This window comes from Haliotis asinina, chromosome 6, assembly GCF_037392515.1.
Source record: "Haliotis asinina isolate JCU_RB_2024 chromosome 6, JCU_Hal_asi_v2, whole genome shotgun sequence".
NCBI classification, from domain to species: Eukaryota; Metazoa; Mollusca; class Gastropoda; order Lepetellida; family Haliotidae; genus Haliotis; species Haliotis asinina.
In genome coordinates this window covers 70,409,417-70,422,983 of record NC_090285.1, presented here as the reverse complement: position 1 = coordinate 70,422,983, position 13,567 = coordinate 70,409,417, and the positions used below count along the sequence as shown (strand labels likewise).

General features: G+C 44.6%; 2 protein-coding genes across 2 annotated transcripts; both read left to right on the top strand.

Moving 5' to 3' along the window:
* Nucleotides 1–2,572: 2,572 nt before the first annotated feature.
* On the top strand, nt 2,573–6,428 carry LOC137287296 (ankyrin repeat domain-containing protein 50-like). The gene is made up of 2 exons (XM_067819534.1): nt 2,573–2,645; nt 4,285–6,428. The coding sequence occupies exon 2, from the start codon at nt 4,295–4,297 to the stop codon at nt 5,654–5,656; it is 1,362 nt and encodes a 453-aa protein (XP_067675635.1). The 5' UTR covers nt 2,573–2,645; nt 4,285–4,294; the 3' UTR covers nt 5,657–6,428.
* Nucleotides 6,429–7,226: 798 nt separating this feature from the next.
* On the top strand, nt 7,227–12,219 carry LOC137287294 (ankyrin repeat domain-containing protein 50-like). The gene is made up of 2 exons (XM_067819532.1): nt 7,227–7,296; nt 9,337–12,219. Exon 2 carries the CDS (start codon nt 9,352–9,354, stop codon nt 11,608–11,610), a length of 2,259 nt encoding a protein of 752 aa, XP_067675633.1. The 5' UTR covers nt 7,227–7,296; nt 9,337–9,351; the 3' UTR covers nt 11,611–12,219.
* Nucleotides 12,220–13,567: the final 1,348 nt, after the last annotated feature.

The following is a 13,567-nucleotide window of genomic DNA, read 5'->3' as shown; positions in this document are numbered from 1 at the left end:
ATCTGTGAGATTTCCATGTGCTTTCTGTACCAATATGTGTCTGACAACATTCCAGGTCGTTCGTGAGAGCAAGTGTTCCCAAATCAATGGACTGAGTGTGTGAGAGATTGTTGTGTATATGGTGTATACTAGACTTAACAGTTACTTCAGTCAGACTACAGCAATGCTATTACCGGTGGAGTTGGGGAAATTAGGTTCTGAAAAGTGTTGTCAATGCTGTAGGTATGTAAATATGACAAAGCACAAGAGGTACAGGATGTGCTTTTGCACAATTTAGATGCCTTGCTACCGTTTTCAGACAGGAGACTTGGCGTCAAATTGCAAGGTGAGTAAGTGCCCTTTGTGTATGATACACTTAGATGTGACAATTTCTAGGTTGTCTCGACATACCCTCCAGTCCCTGCGAATGTTATCTACTTGCCACATAGAGAAACTGTGCATTGTCGGAATATTATCCCAGCTGATAAGTAAGATAACAATGTCAAAAGTACATATAAACTTTAATGGAGGGATCATGAGAGTCGGGGGAATTTCATTTGAAAAGCCAATCACAATGACGTCACGAATCCACAAGCGGGAAAGGGGTCAAACGACCATGTCACAAGCTCAATATATGTCCACCATCGGCATTGAGAACAGCAGTGGATCGACGACGCATAGAGCATATCAGACATGCGAAGGAGGCTTGTGGGGTGTCACGCCAGATTGTCTCAAGTTCTGTTGCAAGGTCAAGGACGTTATCTGACGGATAGGGAAAACGGCGTAGACGTCAATCCATCTCGTCCCAAACATGCTCTATCAAGGAGAGATACGGTGAATTTGCAGGCCAAGGCAGTAAGTCAACGTTGTGTTATTGCACGAAATCCATAGCAACCCTTACCGGACGAGGGCGGGCATTGTCCTGTTGGAATGCTAACCCAGGGCCATGACTAGCCACGGGTCGAAGAATCTGATCCCTGTGGCACACACCAGTTAAGCTGCCCTGAACAATCACCAAAGGAGTTCTTTTGCGTGCTGTTATTCCACTCCAAATCATAACGCAACCACCACCAGAGCGATTCCTTTCCAAGACACAGACCTGTGCATAACGTTCTCCCACGCGTCTTTAGGCACGTTGACGTCCATCAGTTTGGGAAATGTTAAACCTGGACTTATCTGTAAAAACAACATTTCTCCACCAAAGCAAGGGTCTGCTGACATGATTTCGGCACCACATTCGGCGAGCTCGTCGATGACGTGTCAGGATAGGTCGTATTGCGGGACATCGTGTTCTGATCCCGTGATCACGTAAACGTTGTTGGGATTAATTCGGCGAAGTCCTGTGATGGTGCAGGCAGTCATCCTTGCAGTCTGAAACCTGTGGCGAAGATGGGTCACCCTTATCCTTCTGTCCTGTCTTAGCGTGCAGTAAGTTTGTTGCACGTCAAAAGGACGAAACCACTGACGTCACGGAGCGTGGCACGTGCATGCATGTTGGATACATGTCACTAATCTCTTAAATCCTTATGTGTCTACACAGGTTTGATAAATTTAGGATTTAAATTTGTGTATGCACAATTTCTTTATGTACCGAGTATATATTTAACTTCATATATACGTCGATTTGTGGAACTGGATATCACATCTTAGGCAGGTTCTAACACCACGATCATAATCCGTTTGTTCCAAAATCGTACCTATGAATTACTACATACAATGAGTTACAAGTAAAATTCCTCACCAATTTCCCCATGTTTCTTGTTTGGTTTCCCGTATCATTCATGATCAAAATTTGGGGCACTGATATATACAGTAATAAAAATGCTGTTTAACAAATTATCATAAGACTGCATGTGATCGCCTCTGTTATGCTGCCTGGCCGTGGCTGCACTATCTTGTAATATAGTATGTTACACCACGAATAAAGTGTTGTGGACCCACTGATGGACTTCTTTGTTTAAAGAGACAGAGATATCGCTAAAACCTTTCAAACCAGCCTGGGATAATAGTGATCATTTCTCCTTTCTTGGACGGCGGCATGTTCGTTTTCAGATCCTGGTCACCACTGAATTATCTAACAATCAATGCTCTTTTCAGATTCAACGATTCAACACAACACATTCTTACCTTACCGAGTATATGTGAATCTGGTCTTTGAATGATAAGTTGAAATACGTCATGCAGTGCAGTGCTCCAAGTCAGTATGTGAATATAAGCGGTGGAAACCTGAACTCACTTATTTGCACATGATTAGAGAACACGTACCCAACCATTCGCCCTCGATTATTTAGTGAATTAAAATCTACAACAAACATTTAGTACAGTAATAGATCTGAAATATAATCGACTGTATTACCAAGGGAGATGGTTTATGCGACTTGTGATACATAGCTCATAAATGCTGATAATACACAAATGGTCGATGTAAATGTATTGTGTTACCCTTGTATGTGTTGTATAGTCACTTGGAGCGAGGCAACGAATGGGTGTTTGTGCAGTAGATCTGGTTGTTTAATTCCTGCCCCGGTTCGCCCGTCATGACGAGTCGCAGGTGTGAGATAACGACTGATATCGCATAACATGTCATAAATCTGGGTCATAGTGACCTCAATGTCCTGATATGTGACGAACTACACCAACTGCACATTTACCGCCATCCTGCTCAGGTATGTACCAACCTTGCTTCCCAAATCATCATCAAGTGGTGGTTGTTTCAAACTATTATCGTGGAGGTATCTGTGTGCATGGTGACTGTACAGCGACCTCAAACTCTACAACTGGCCCACCCCAGACTGTCCTCTGCACGCTGTTCATGCATTGCATATGACCATGTGTAGTTTGCCTATCGAGTTATACATGGTGGTCCACTGGTAGGGAACTTGGTTATAGTGAGAGTTGAGTCTATGTGATTTTTGAGACAGAAACTTTGCGATATGTCACAAAGTCTTTGTGATTATAGTATCAACAAGGGAAACGTAAGGTAATGACAGGTCTGAGTGCTTAGAGAATCACTGTTACAAGAGAGTTGAATTAAAATTTACCAACATTAGGTCCAAATCCGATTCGCTGACCAGACTAGACGAATCATACCCCGTCAGCCAATTTTTGGGACTGGGAATTATTGGTGACAATGAATGAAGTTTCCGTGAGATCAATCTCGTAATCACAAAGTTTCTGTGAGATTTGATGAATTCATTTCATTTCGCAGATGAAACAGCACATGCTTTATGATGAAAGAGGATAAACCCTCACTGGGACACTTTACATTATTTTTACACTTTTCATAGGATCATTTCTCACTATAAAACGATTATTTATCAAAAACTCTGACCTATCGCAAACTTTCCGTCGTAAAACTCACAGACTCCACTCTCACTGTTACCGAGTTCCTTGCCAGTGTGGTCGTCTGCCCGTGTTGATCCAGGCGTCAGGGAGGATGAGTGTACGTCTTGTGGTTATGTAAGGGGAATATTCCTGGAAACAAATATTCCGTCCCACACTCATTTATGAAAATAGAGTTTGTCCTCAATTTCACGAAAAACATTTCTTAAACTGGACAGACTGGGATGTATTAATTTTGTGTGGGGTCACAAATACCTTGCTGGACTTCTCTTTACGAAGAAGCGCTGAGTGAACACGTCCATGTTCTAGAAACGGCCTTTTTTGTATGGAGCCCCTTGTAAAAGCTGAAAAAGAGTTGTAGTCAAGACTGTTAAATACTTAAACTCTGGCAAGGAATGAATAAGAGTGTGGATTTAAAAGCGCTTTAAATCGGCCATCATCAGTCAAAAGTATATATTGAATAAACCGTCCTGACAATACTGTGCGGATTGGAAACAATAGTTTACTGACATGACATATGGTGTACCAGCTTCATAACGACCAAAGTCCTTCTTTATTTAATCTTACAAGTACGGGTATTTTCAATGGCCAAAATATTGGCGAATATCGGATTCAAACCCAGTATGAGTGGATCATGTCACACCTACGGGAAGTATAATATATAATGAAGCAAGGTGGAGAGGGTGATACACAGAAGCAAGGTGGTCACGCTGAAGAAACGCACGGCATATTGCAGTATGGCAGATAGTGAGGCCACTTGTATCCGGCAACATACATACACTACCGACAATTTACAGACCGCCATGAAATACATAATGACACGCAATCACAGACACAGACACTCACACAGATATGGAAGGCAATTAAAGGAGACCTGTTTAACAACACTCAGATCTATTTAAACATAAATTGGTTGATGATGCAGTATTCTTACGATATATAACAGGTCTGTTCTCTGACCAGGTACGACGTTATGGACGGGCATCACATGAAACACGTCATGGACGTCCTTCAGTCAAAACCATTCCACTTCAAACTGAAAGACTTGAACAAACAGGATGACTTTCTCTTCTGGGCAGTTATTGCGGGGGATGCCTCCATTGTACGCGAGTGTCTATCTCAGGAAGTATACAACATCAACAGACGTGTCCATAAACAGAGAACAGCAATAATGGCGGCAGCAGCAGGTGGGGAGCAGACGATGTACCAACTGCTTTTGTCGGAAGGTGCAGACCTGACCTTGGCCGATGAGGATGGTAACAACTGTCTTCACCTGGCTGTCGAAGGAGGGAATGTGCCAATCGTTGAGGATATACTGTCCAGAAATATCCTGGACATCGATGCACGTGGTTACCATGGACACACAGCCACCATGGCCGCGGTTGTCAATAGACAAGGAGACATTTTTGACGTTTTAGTGGCTGCTGGCGCCGATCCCTACATCCGGACAGATAACGGCAATGACTGTTTGTACGCAGCAATAGTTCTTGGACACATGAACTTACTTAAGAAGCTCGTTAAACTTCCATCCTTTGACATCAGTCGTAAAGATCAGCTGGGCCGATCTCCAGTCATGGTAGCAGCTTTGCATGGGAGGCAACCGGAGTTTGATTACTTGGTGCTGGAAGGGGGAGATATCTCCCACGTGGATGAAGATGGGAATGACTTCCTGATGCTGGCGGCCATGGGAGGGTCTGCAGACATAGTCCAACATCTCATATCTATGAAGATATTTGACATTAACAAACAAAACTTGAAAGGAATAAACCCACTATTGGCAGCTATTAGCGAGGGCCACGAGGACGCGTTCGACGTCCTTCTGTCAGCAGGGGGCGCTGTTCCAGACAGCAGTGACTGTGTAATGAAATCTGTTAAAACAGGAAACATCCACATCCTCAAGACTCTCCTGTCCATGAAGGTGTTTGATCTGAACACACGCGACCAGCAGGGCTGGACACCGGTCATGATGGCGGCCATGTATGGCTACGTGAATGTCTTCCAGATCCTCAGGTCTGAAGGTGCAGATATATCCTTGGTAGATGCATATGGCAACAACTGTCTCATACTGTGCAGTGTCAGTGGCGAGGCGGCGATGGTGCAACACATCCTGTCCCTTAATTGTCTGGATATCAACGACCGAGGGTTCGGCGGCATGACGGCTGTGATGGCTGCCGCAAGTGAAGGAAGAGAAGATGTATTTGATGTCCTGGTGAAGGCGGGAGCAGACCTCTGCCTCGTGGACGACGACGGTAACAATTGCCTCATGCTCGCTCACATCGCCAGAAACTCAACTATTGAAAAGTTCCTGATGTCTACGGATTTATTTGATCAATAAAGTACGGCAACAGTCACGGTTGACGGTGGAATAGGACGTTCATGGCTGGTCTGATGATAGTCGAGACCGTTACTCCTGAAGTGTGTGTGTGGGTGCTTGAGTACGTGCGTGCCTGTGTATTCTGAACACAGTATTCAGTATGTGTGTTAAATGTCACCGGCTCAGTTGGACGGTGGAAACAGAAGTGATCTAGGTGGTAGATATCTACAGTGATCATGAGATCAATTCCAGTCTTAAGATGCTGACGAAAACATGATGTAGCAAGCATGTGAGATATCCTTGGATGAGATGCAAGTTGAAACGGGTAGCTCGGAGCCCTTCGTCTGCTGAGTTCTATGGAAAGCAGTTACAGCAGCTTGTGTGCTTACGTCATCTACAAATTTGAAACGAAAATGTTTGTTAGTAATAGAAAACACAATTCTCTTTTATGTGTGTGCGAATAATTTCGCGAACAGCTGGTGTCATCACTCAATATCCTCTCATATATTTTTTTCATTATTGTTTTGCTTTGTTCGCTCATCTGTGTTTCTGCAAAAAGTCTTGATTATTCCCTGGAGTTCGCGTTTCATACGATGCTGTTTTTTATCTCTACGTGAATAGTCTTAACGAGATCCATAGAATTTGTAAGTGATCGGAGAGACAATGTCTCGCGTGTACATGTGTGTCTGACAGAGTATTTGTGAACTGAAAATTGGAAATAAAATCAGTGCGTTAGTGTGTTTGTCCTTCCCGATAAACTAAGCGTGTACCTGACATCACACATCGCCCAGCACTATGTACTTTTATATGTCATGCTACCCGTGCTAAGACACGTGGGCCCTGTTTCACAAAGCGATCTTAGCGCTGCGACTGTCGTAACAGGAGATACGATAGTCAAGTTCGCTTTGTGACACGCGGCCATGGTATTAAAGCAGCGTCAATTTGGTTGAAACAGCAATATTCCAGCAATATGCAGTCGGTCGGTCAGACTATCTAGTGATTGATATTAACAGTAAGTCCCCACGCTGTTGGTGTGGGATGACACGCCACTTACAGAAACACCGGCCAGTTAGTGTACCTGTTACCCCAATCTCAGCACCTGTTCTCGTCCGCCATTCCCTCTGGCAAGCTGGTATGTGAACCTTGCACGCATATGTAGCTCAAATGTATATTGTCCAGGAATGTTGCAGAGGCGAGTTTAATATCATGAACATGTTTAGTGTCTTTCGGTGTTTTGATTCGTTAGACTAGGAACACTAATTACCGTCACTATCACAGGCAGGAAATAGCGATGACGTGATTTATTGAGCATATGATAGTGTGTATGATGGCTCAGGGAATTATTATATATATACTATATATACTTTGATTTACTTGAGGGCTGGGCAACGTTATAAAGTGTTCCTCTCCTTACATTGAAAATGACTAACACATATATTTAACAACAAGATCGAGTTGCTGACAAATCTTGTTTAAGATGCAACCGCCAGTGTGTCAAGCAGATAACATTCTACACTATCATCACAATGATTCACTGGGTGGAGATAAAGTATATCAGGACATACCACACTCTGCTACAATAGTCGCTATCATACACGACGTGGTCCTATCACAGGAGAAACACGTAGATGACATCTAGTGCCCGGGGTGTTTAACACAAGGTGAGCACTGCCTACAGGGGAAAGAGTTTGATGGGAGAGTGTGCTGTAAGGACATGGGACAGCGTTGTTAGGGTTCATACAACATCAACCCCATCCTTATAAACCTCCAGTGACGTCACTCACGAGGAGGTTCTCACGAGGCAATATTTCTTGTCATATCCCGATGCCCGTCGATGAGGGGGTGAGGATGGCCCAGGGATATTACTTCAATATCGTCCCTCTGCCCCGGGATATTACTTCAGTATCGTCCCTCTGCCCCGGGATATTACTTCAGTATCGTCCCTCTGCCCCCATGATATTACTTCAGTATCGTCCCTCTGCCCCGGGATATTACTTCAATATCGTCCCTCTGCCCCGGGATATTACTTCAATATCGTCCCTTTGCCCCGGGATATTACTTCAGTATCATCCCTCTGCCCCGGGATATTACTTCAGTATCATCCCTCTGCCCCGGGATATTACTTCAATATCGTCCCTTTGCCCCGGGATATTACTTCAATATCGTCCCTTTGCCCCGGGATATTACTTCAGTATCATCCCTCTGCCCCGGGATATTACTTCAGTATCATCCCTCTGCCCCGGGATATTACTTCAATATCGTCCCTTTGCCCCGGGATATAACTTCAATATCATCCCTCTGCCCCGGGATATTACTTCAGTATCATCCCTCTGCCCCCATGATATTACTTTAGTATCATCCCTCTGCCCCGGGATATTACTTCAGTATCGCCCCTCTGCCCCCATGATATTACCTTAGTATCGTCACCCTGCCCCCGAACTTTGAATTTTTACTTGTTTCGAAGATTGATATTATCTCGTCTTTCCATATCTGAACATGATAGTAAAATATGTGATTAATGACAATTTCCAACATGTATAGTGCCGACACTCGGTTTGGAATCCGCATCCCTTTTATCCGTTAGGCTATGAAGGAACGCTGTGAAGAATGAGATTGTTTCTCTTTATGAACCGTGCCACGGGATGTGTTCTTTGCAAGACGGGTAGTGTGGGCAGGGCACGGGTAGCGCATGCGGAACAAGACGAGACATCAGCTGTCAGTCTCATCCCAGTTCATTTTCATCAGTGAACAGCAAATTTTGAAATTATAACTGAAGTATATCTTCGGTCCCATTACAAGTTGGATACAGCATCACCTGTCGGCATTACGAAAAAGTAAGGATTGCTTCCTCTGGGAAAACATCCTTACTTTATTGGTAATGCCCACGGATCATGCTTTATCATATACTTACAACATATTCCCCATCCTTACAACATTATCCCCATCCTTACAACATTATCCCCATCCTTACAACATTATTCACCATCCACACAACATTATCCCTCATCCTATAACATTATCCCCATCCACACATTATCCCTATCCTTACAACATTATCCCCATCCTTACAACACTATCCCCCATCCTTGCAACATTATCCCCCATCCTTACAACATTATCCCCATCCTTACAACATTATCCCCCATCCTTACAACATTATCCCCATCCTACAACACACTTCCACTTCCTTCTCCGCGCTCCCACATGATGTTGCACGCGTTGATGGACACAAAGACGATTTTACTGGAAACACCTGACCTGGAAACACTGAAGAAATCTAACCCCTATGGTAACTTAAGGGTGGTAACTTAGTGGTTTAGCTATCGATTAGGCCGAATCTGATGTCTTGTAAAAGCACAAATAAACGATGTAACCATAATGCACAGCCAGCAGAAACACCCTGTGCCGACAAGACACCAAACACCAAACTAAGACGACATATCATACATAGACGCCTGTCATAGAACAGGCGCATTTTAGTTAAACAGTCAGACTTCTGAACAAGGTAAGTTTAGAACAAACAGCGCAATGGCAGCTATTTCTCACACTGGAAACATAAAGAGGCATTATGTAAAATTGAGCACATGATGTACGTTCGCCAGGAAATTTATAATTTAGAACTAATATTGAATTTTGCATATGTGTAAGTACATCCGGTGAGCACCTTTGAGCTAACACCATTCCTTATTAATGATATTCAGGTTAACAGAGACAAAATGGCGGCAGCGCATGCGGCAATGAAGATTCTGCACGACCAGCTGTCCTCTGAACCGCCAGGTCTTCCCGAAGAGTTTGCACTAGATCGAACTGAGGACCTGCTGTTCTGGGCCAGCATGGCAGGTAACACACCCTTGGTGAGGGACTGCCTGGACACCGAGCTGTACGACATCAACAGACGCGTACACAGACAACAAACTGCAGTCATGGTGGCAGCGGTGAGAGGCGAACACACAATATATCAACTGTTAATGTCGGAAGGTGCCGAGCTGTCCTTGACTGACGAGGATGGCAGTAACTGTGTTCATCTCGCTGTCAAAGGAGGGTCTGAATACATAGTGAGCAATCTGCTGTCGTGGGGAATCCATGACGTCAACGCGAAGGACAAGCTTGGTCGAACTGCCGCTAACATAGCCACAAGGAACAATCATAAAAAAGTATACGACGTCTTGGTAGCTGCCGGCGCTGATGTATCCGTGGCTGATGTTGAAGGGAACAACTGCTTGCATGTTGCGGCAGAGTTAGGGCACATAGCTATTGTCAGGGACATACTGGGTAAACGTCCACTGGATATAAACGTTGTTGGGGCCCACAGCAGAACTGCTTTGGTGATAGCAGTTCTAAACAACCATCTTGAGGTGGTGGACTACCTGGGGTCCATGGGAGCGGATGTGACTATCAGAACTGACAACCTGCTGGACTGTCTGACAGCGGCAGTTGTAGCTGGCCACATTTCCATGTTGCTCACGTTGCTGGACTTGGAGATGTTTGACATCAACAGAAGGGGACAATATGGACGCACAGCAGTCATGGTTGCTGCTTTGCTGGGGAGGTATCAGGAATACGATGCTTTAGTGTCGAGCCACTCTGACGTAAAGCTGTTGGATGATTTCGGCAACGATTGTTTATTACTTGCAGCGACTGGAGGCAGTGAGAAAATAGTTCGACATCTCATTTCACTGAAGGCTTTCAACATCAACAGACAACAGGAACACCAATCGACTCCTATTTTTGCTGCGGTTTGTCAAAACCACCAAAAGGTGTTTGATCTGCTAGTAGCTGAAGGAGCTAACGTTGCCTTGACCAGCATGGGTGACACTTGTTTGATAAAGGCCTGTGAGACAGGAAACTGTCACATCGTGAAAACGCTGATATCAGTGAAGTCACAGGACATCAACCACAGAGGGCGACATGGGTGGACGGCAGTAATGATGGCTGCATTGAAAGGTTATGTAGATGTCTTACAGATCCTTGTTTCTGAAGGTGCAGACTTGACACTCACCGATGACGACGGTAACAACTGTCTTATGCTGGCTAGCGTGTATGGTCAAGTTATTATGATTCAGCACCTTCTTTCTATTGACAACGTGTTTGACATTAACAAACAAGGTCAGGATGGGATGTCCGCAATCATGGCTGCTGCCAACGAAGGAAATTATGACGCATTCAATGTAATGCTAAAGAGAAGTGCAGATCTCCTTATTGTTGATGTTTACAACAGCAACTGCCTCGTTCTGGCTTGTATCGGCGGGAATGCCTTAATAGTGCAGCATCTGCTGGACATGAATATGTTTGACGTGGAAGATCGGGGGAAGGACGGCTGGACCCCTCTGTTGGCTGCTGCAGCAGTGGGCCACCCGGAGGTATTCCACATCCTGGTCGACGCTGGGGCAGATGTTACCGTCAAGGATGCAGATCACGACAACTGCTTGATGCTAGCTTGTATAGGGGGAAGTGCGGCAATCGTTCAGGAACTCCTCCAAATGAACACATTTGAAATCAACGGACGGGGTGGCAAGGGCTGGACGCCGGTAATGTTTGCAACCTTCTATGGTCAGACAGAAATATTTGATATTTTGGTTAAAGCAGGGGCAGATGTGTCTTTGATTGACAACACTAACAATAGCTGTTTGATTCTGGCCTCAGCAGAGGGTCACGTGGACATCGTTAAACGACTCCTGGCGCTGACGTCGATGGACGTGAATGGCAGAGGTAGACGGGGATGCACGGCACTGCTGCTGGCGGCACATGGGGGACACGTGGATGTGTTCCAGCTTCTCTTGGCCCATGGAGGAGATCTGGCAGTGGTGGACGAGAGTGGAGCCAATTTCACACACTATGCTAAACACTGGATAAGGGAGACAGTGAAGGATGTTCCATTAGTGAGGCAACAGCTTATATCGGAACTAAGGGGGTCGATGATCCGTTCTTCGTCATTTGCTGGTTCAATCAGGGAAACTTTTGGAATGGTGGGTTAGGGCGAGGTCATCTATACTTGTCCAAGATGAAAGGTTTTTGATTAGAATTGTAATGCTGTTAGCAGAATTATTTCTTACCAAAACTAATGCGGAAGAATCGCCGTTGTAAATTTGAATGAATTCGTTCAGCGATGCCCGGGATCGTACGATGAAAGATGTTCATTTCCGAGGCACGGCCTGACCTTGCAATTCAAATATGGAGCAAGTCACACTGAAATAAAATCTTTGGGGGGTTATTTTACAAGAATCTAAGCAATTGAACGTGAACTGGACCATTGTCTGTTGCAATTTTCATGACCTGTGTCCACGTTTCAAAATGGCCTTACATCGCAGACGTTTGTACTTAAAGCGATGAATGCGGGGGTGAATTAGTGTGTGTAGTTTTAACAACGTTCGAGCAATATCACGTCTTTACACACTATACTCATGTGGGGAATCAAACCTGGGTCACCCGCTTGACGGGTCAACTGTTTAACCACTGGACTACCGCTATAGAAATGGCAGTGCGGGGATACAATTGTGTTTTGACATTTGAGATCATCTCACTGAGCATTCACTGAGAGCGTTTGATTCCATACCAATCAGTTATAAAATTAATAACAAAACTTATTACATTAGTAACTGTTTTACAACAGATGACATCGAAGCAACATATTCCAATACAGAATATGTGTGACTACAGAACATGTGCCACCACAGAACATCACCAGTGCAGAATATGTACCACTGCAGAATATATGTAACACTACACAACGTGTACCACTACAGAAGATGTACTACTACAAAACATGTAGCGCTGCGAACCATATACCACCACAGATCATATACTACTACAATCAGTGTTTAAGAGATCGAACCCTGGTTACCTTAGACCTTATCCTAGTCAGCAATGACCTCGGCCAAACGTCCTGTAAATAGTATGTTCAACTTCCACTTCGTGTTGATTCGGCTTACTGAGGCTGCTGTTAGTGCCAGGACACAGATGGCAACCCCGCCATTCGGCTTACTGAGGCTGCTGTTAGTGCCAGGACACAGATGGCAACCACGCCATTCGGCTTACTGAGCCTGCTGTTAGTGCCAGGACACAGATGGCAACCACGCCATTCGGTTTACTGAGCCTGCTGTTAGTGCCAGGACACAGATGGCAACCACGCCATTCGGCTTACTGAGGCTGCTGTTAGTGCCAGGACACAGATGGCAACCACGCCATTAAAGCTCAACGACGTTGAGTGGATTGTGACCAGTGAAAAGATATTATCAACCATGCAGTCATCTTCGTCATTGGTGATAGTATTTCTGGCGATAGCTATAGGAAAACCTAATCTCAAATGTTGTGAGTGTTAGTAGATGTATATAAACTCTGAAAACACAGGATTTAGGTAATCACTGAGACGAACAAAAGTACTGAGCTACTACAACAAGTTATAAACTGCAAACACACACTCAAATACGTGAGGCTGATAATACTGATTTAATTATTAATGGTGAGGTTATTCCATACACAATGTCATAATGGAAAGTAGTTCGAGTTAACGTATAGACTTTCCTCCAATAAGCGCCGGGTCTCTAACTAGCACCGGGGGTAAAGCAGCTCACTAACAATAAGCACCGGGCCTCTAATAAGCGCCGGGTCTGGAAGTCCTTTGAAAAAAGAGTTCACGAGCCCTTATTGGAGTAAATACGGTATGTCATATTTTGGATTACATTATTTCAGGAAAGTAAAGCTTCTAGTACTGTTGGTAGTAAACACATATGTCCAATCACGCCTTGGGGTGTATGTAACCGACTGTGGGAGCACAACATGCGTCCCCTGCGGTCTGCAATACGTCCAAGTTTGCTCTAACATCAGCGACAGGCACGTCTCGCCATGTGCAGAGAACATCTACGTTACAGGTGACAAGATCGGTATTCTATTCACTGACGGGTGAACAGTTTGCTGACGGACACTCATCCGGAT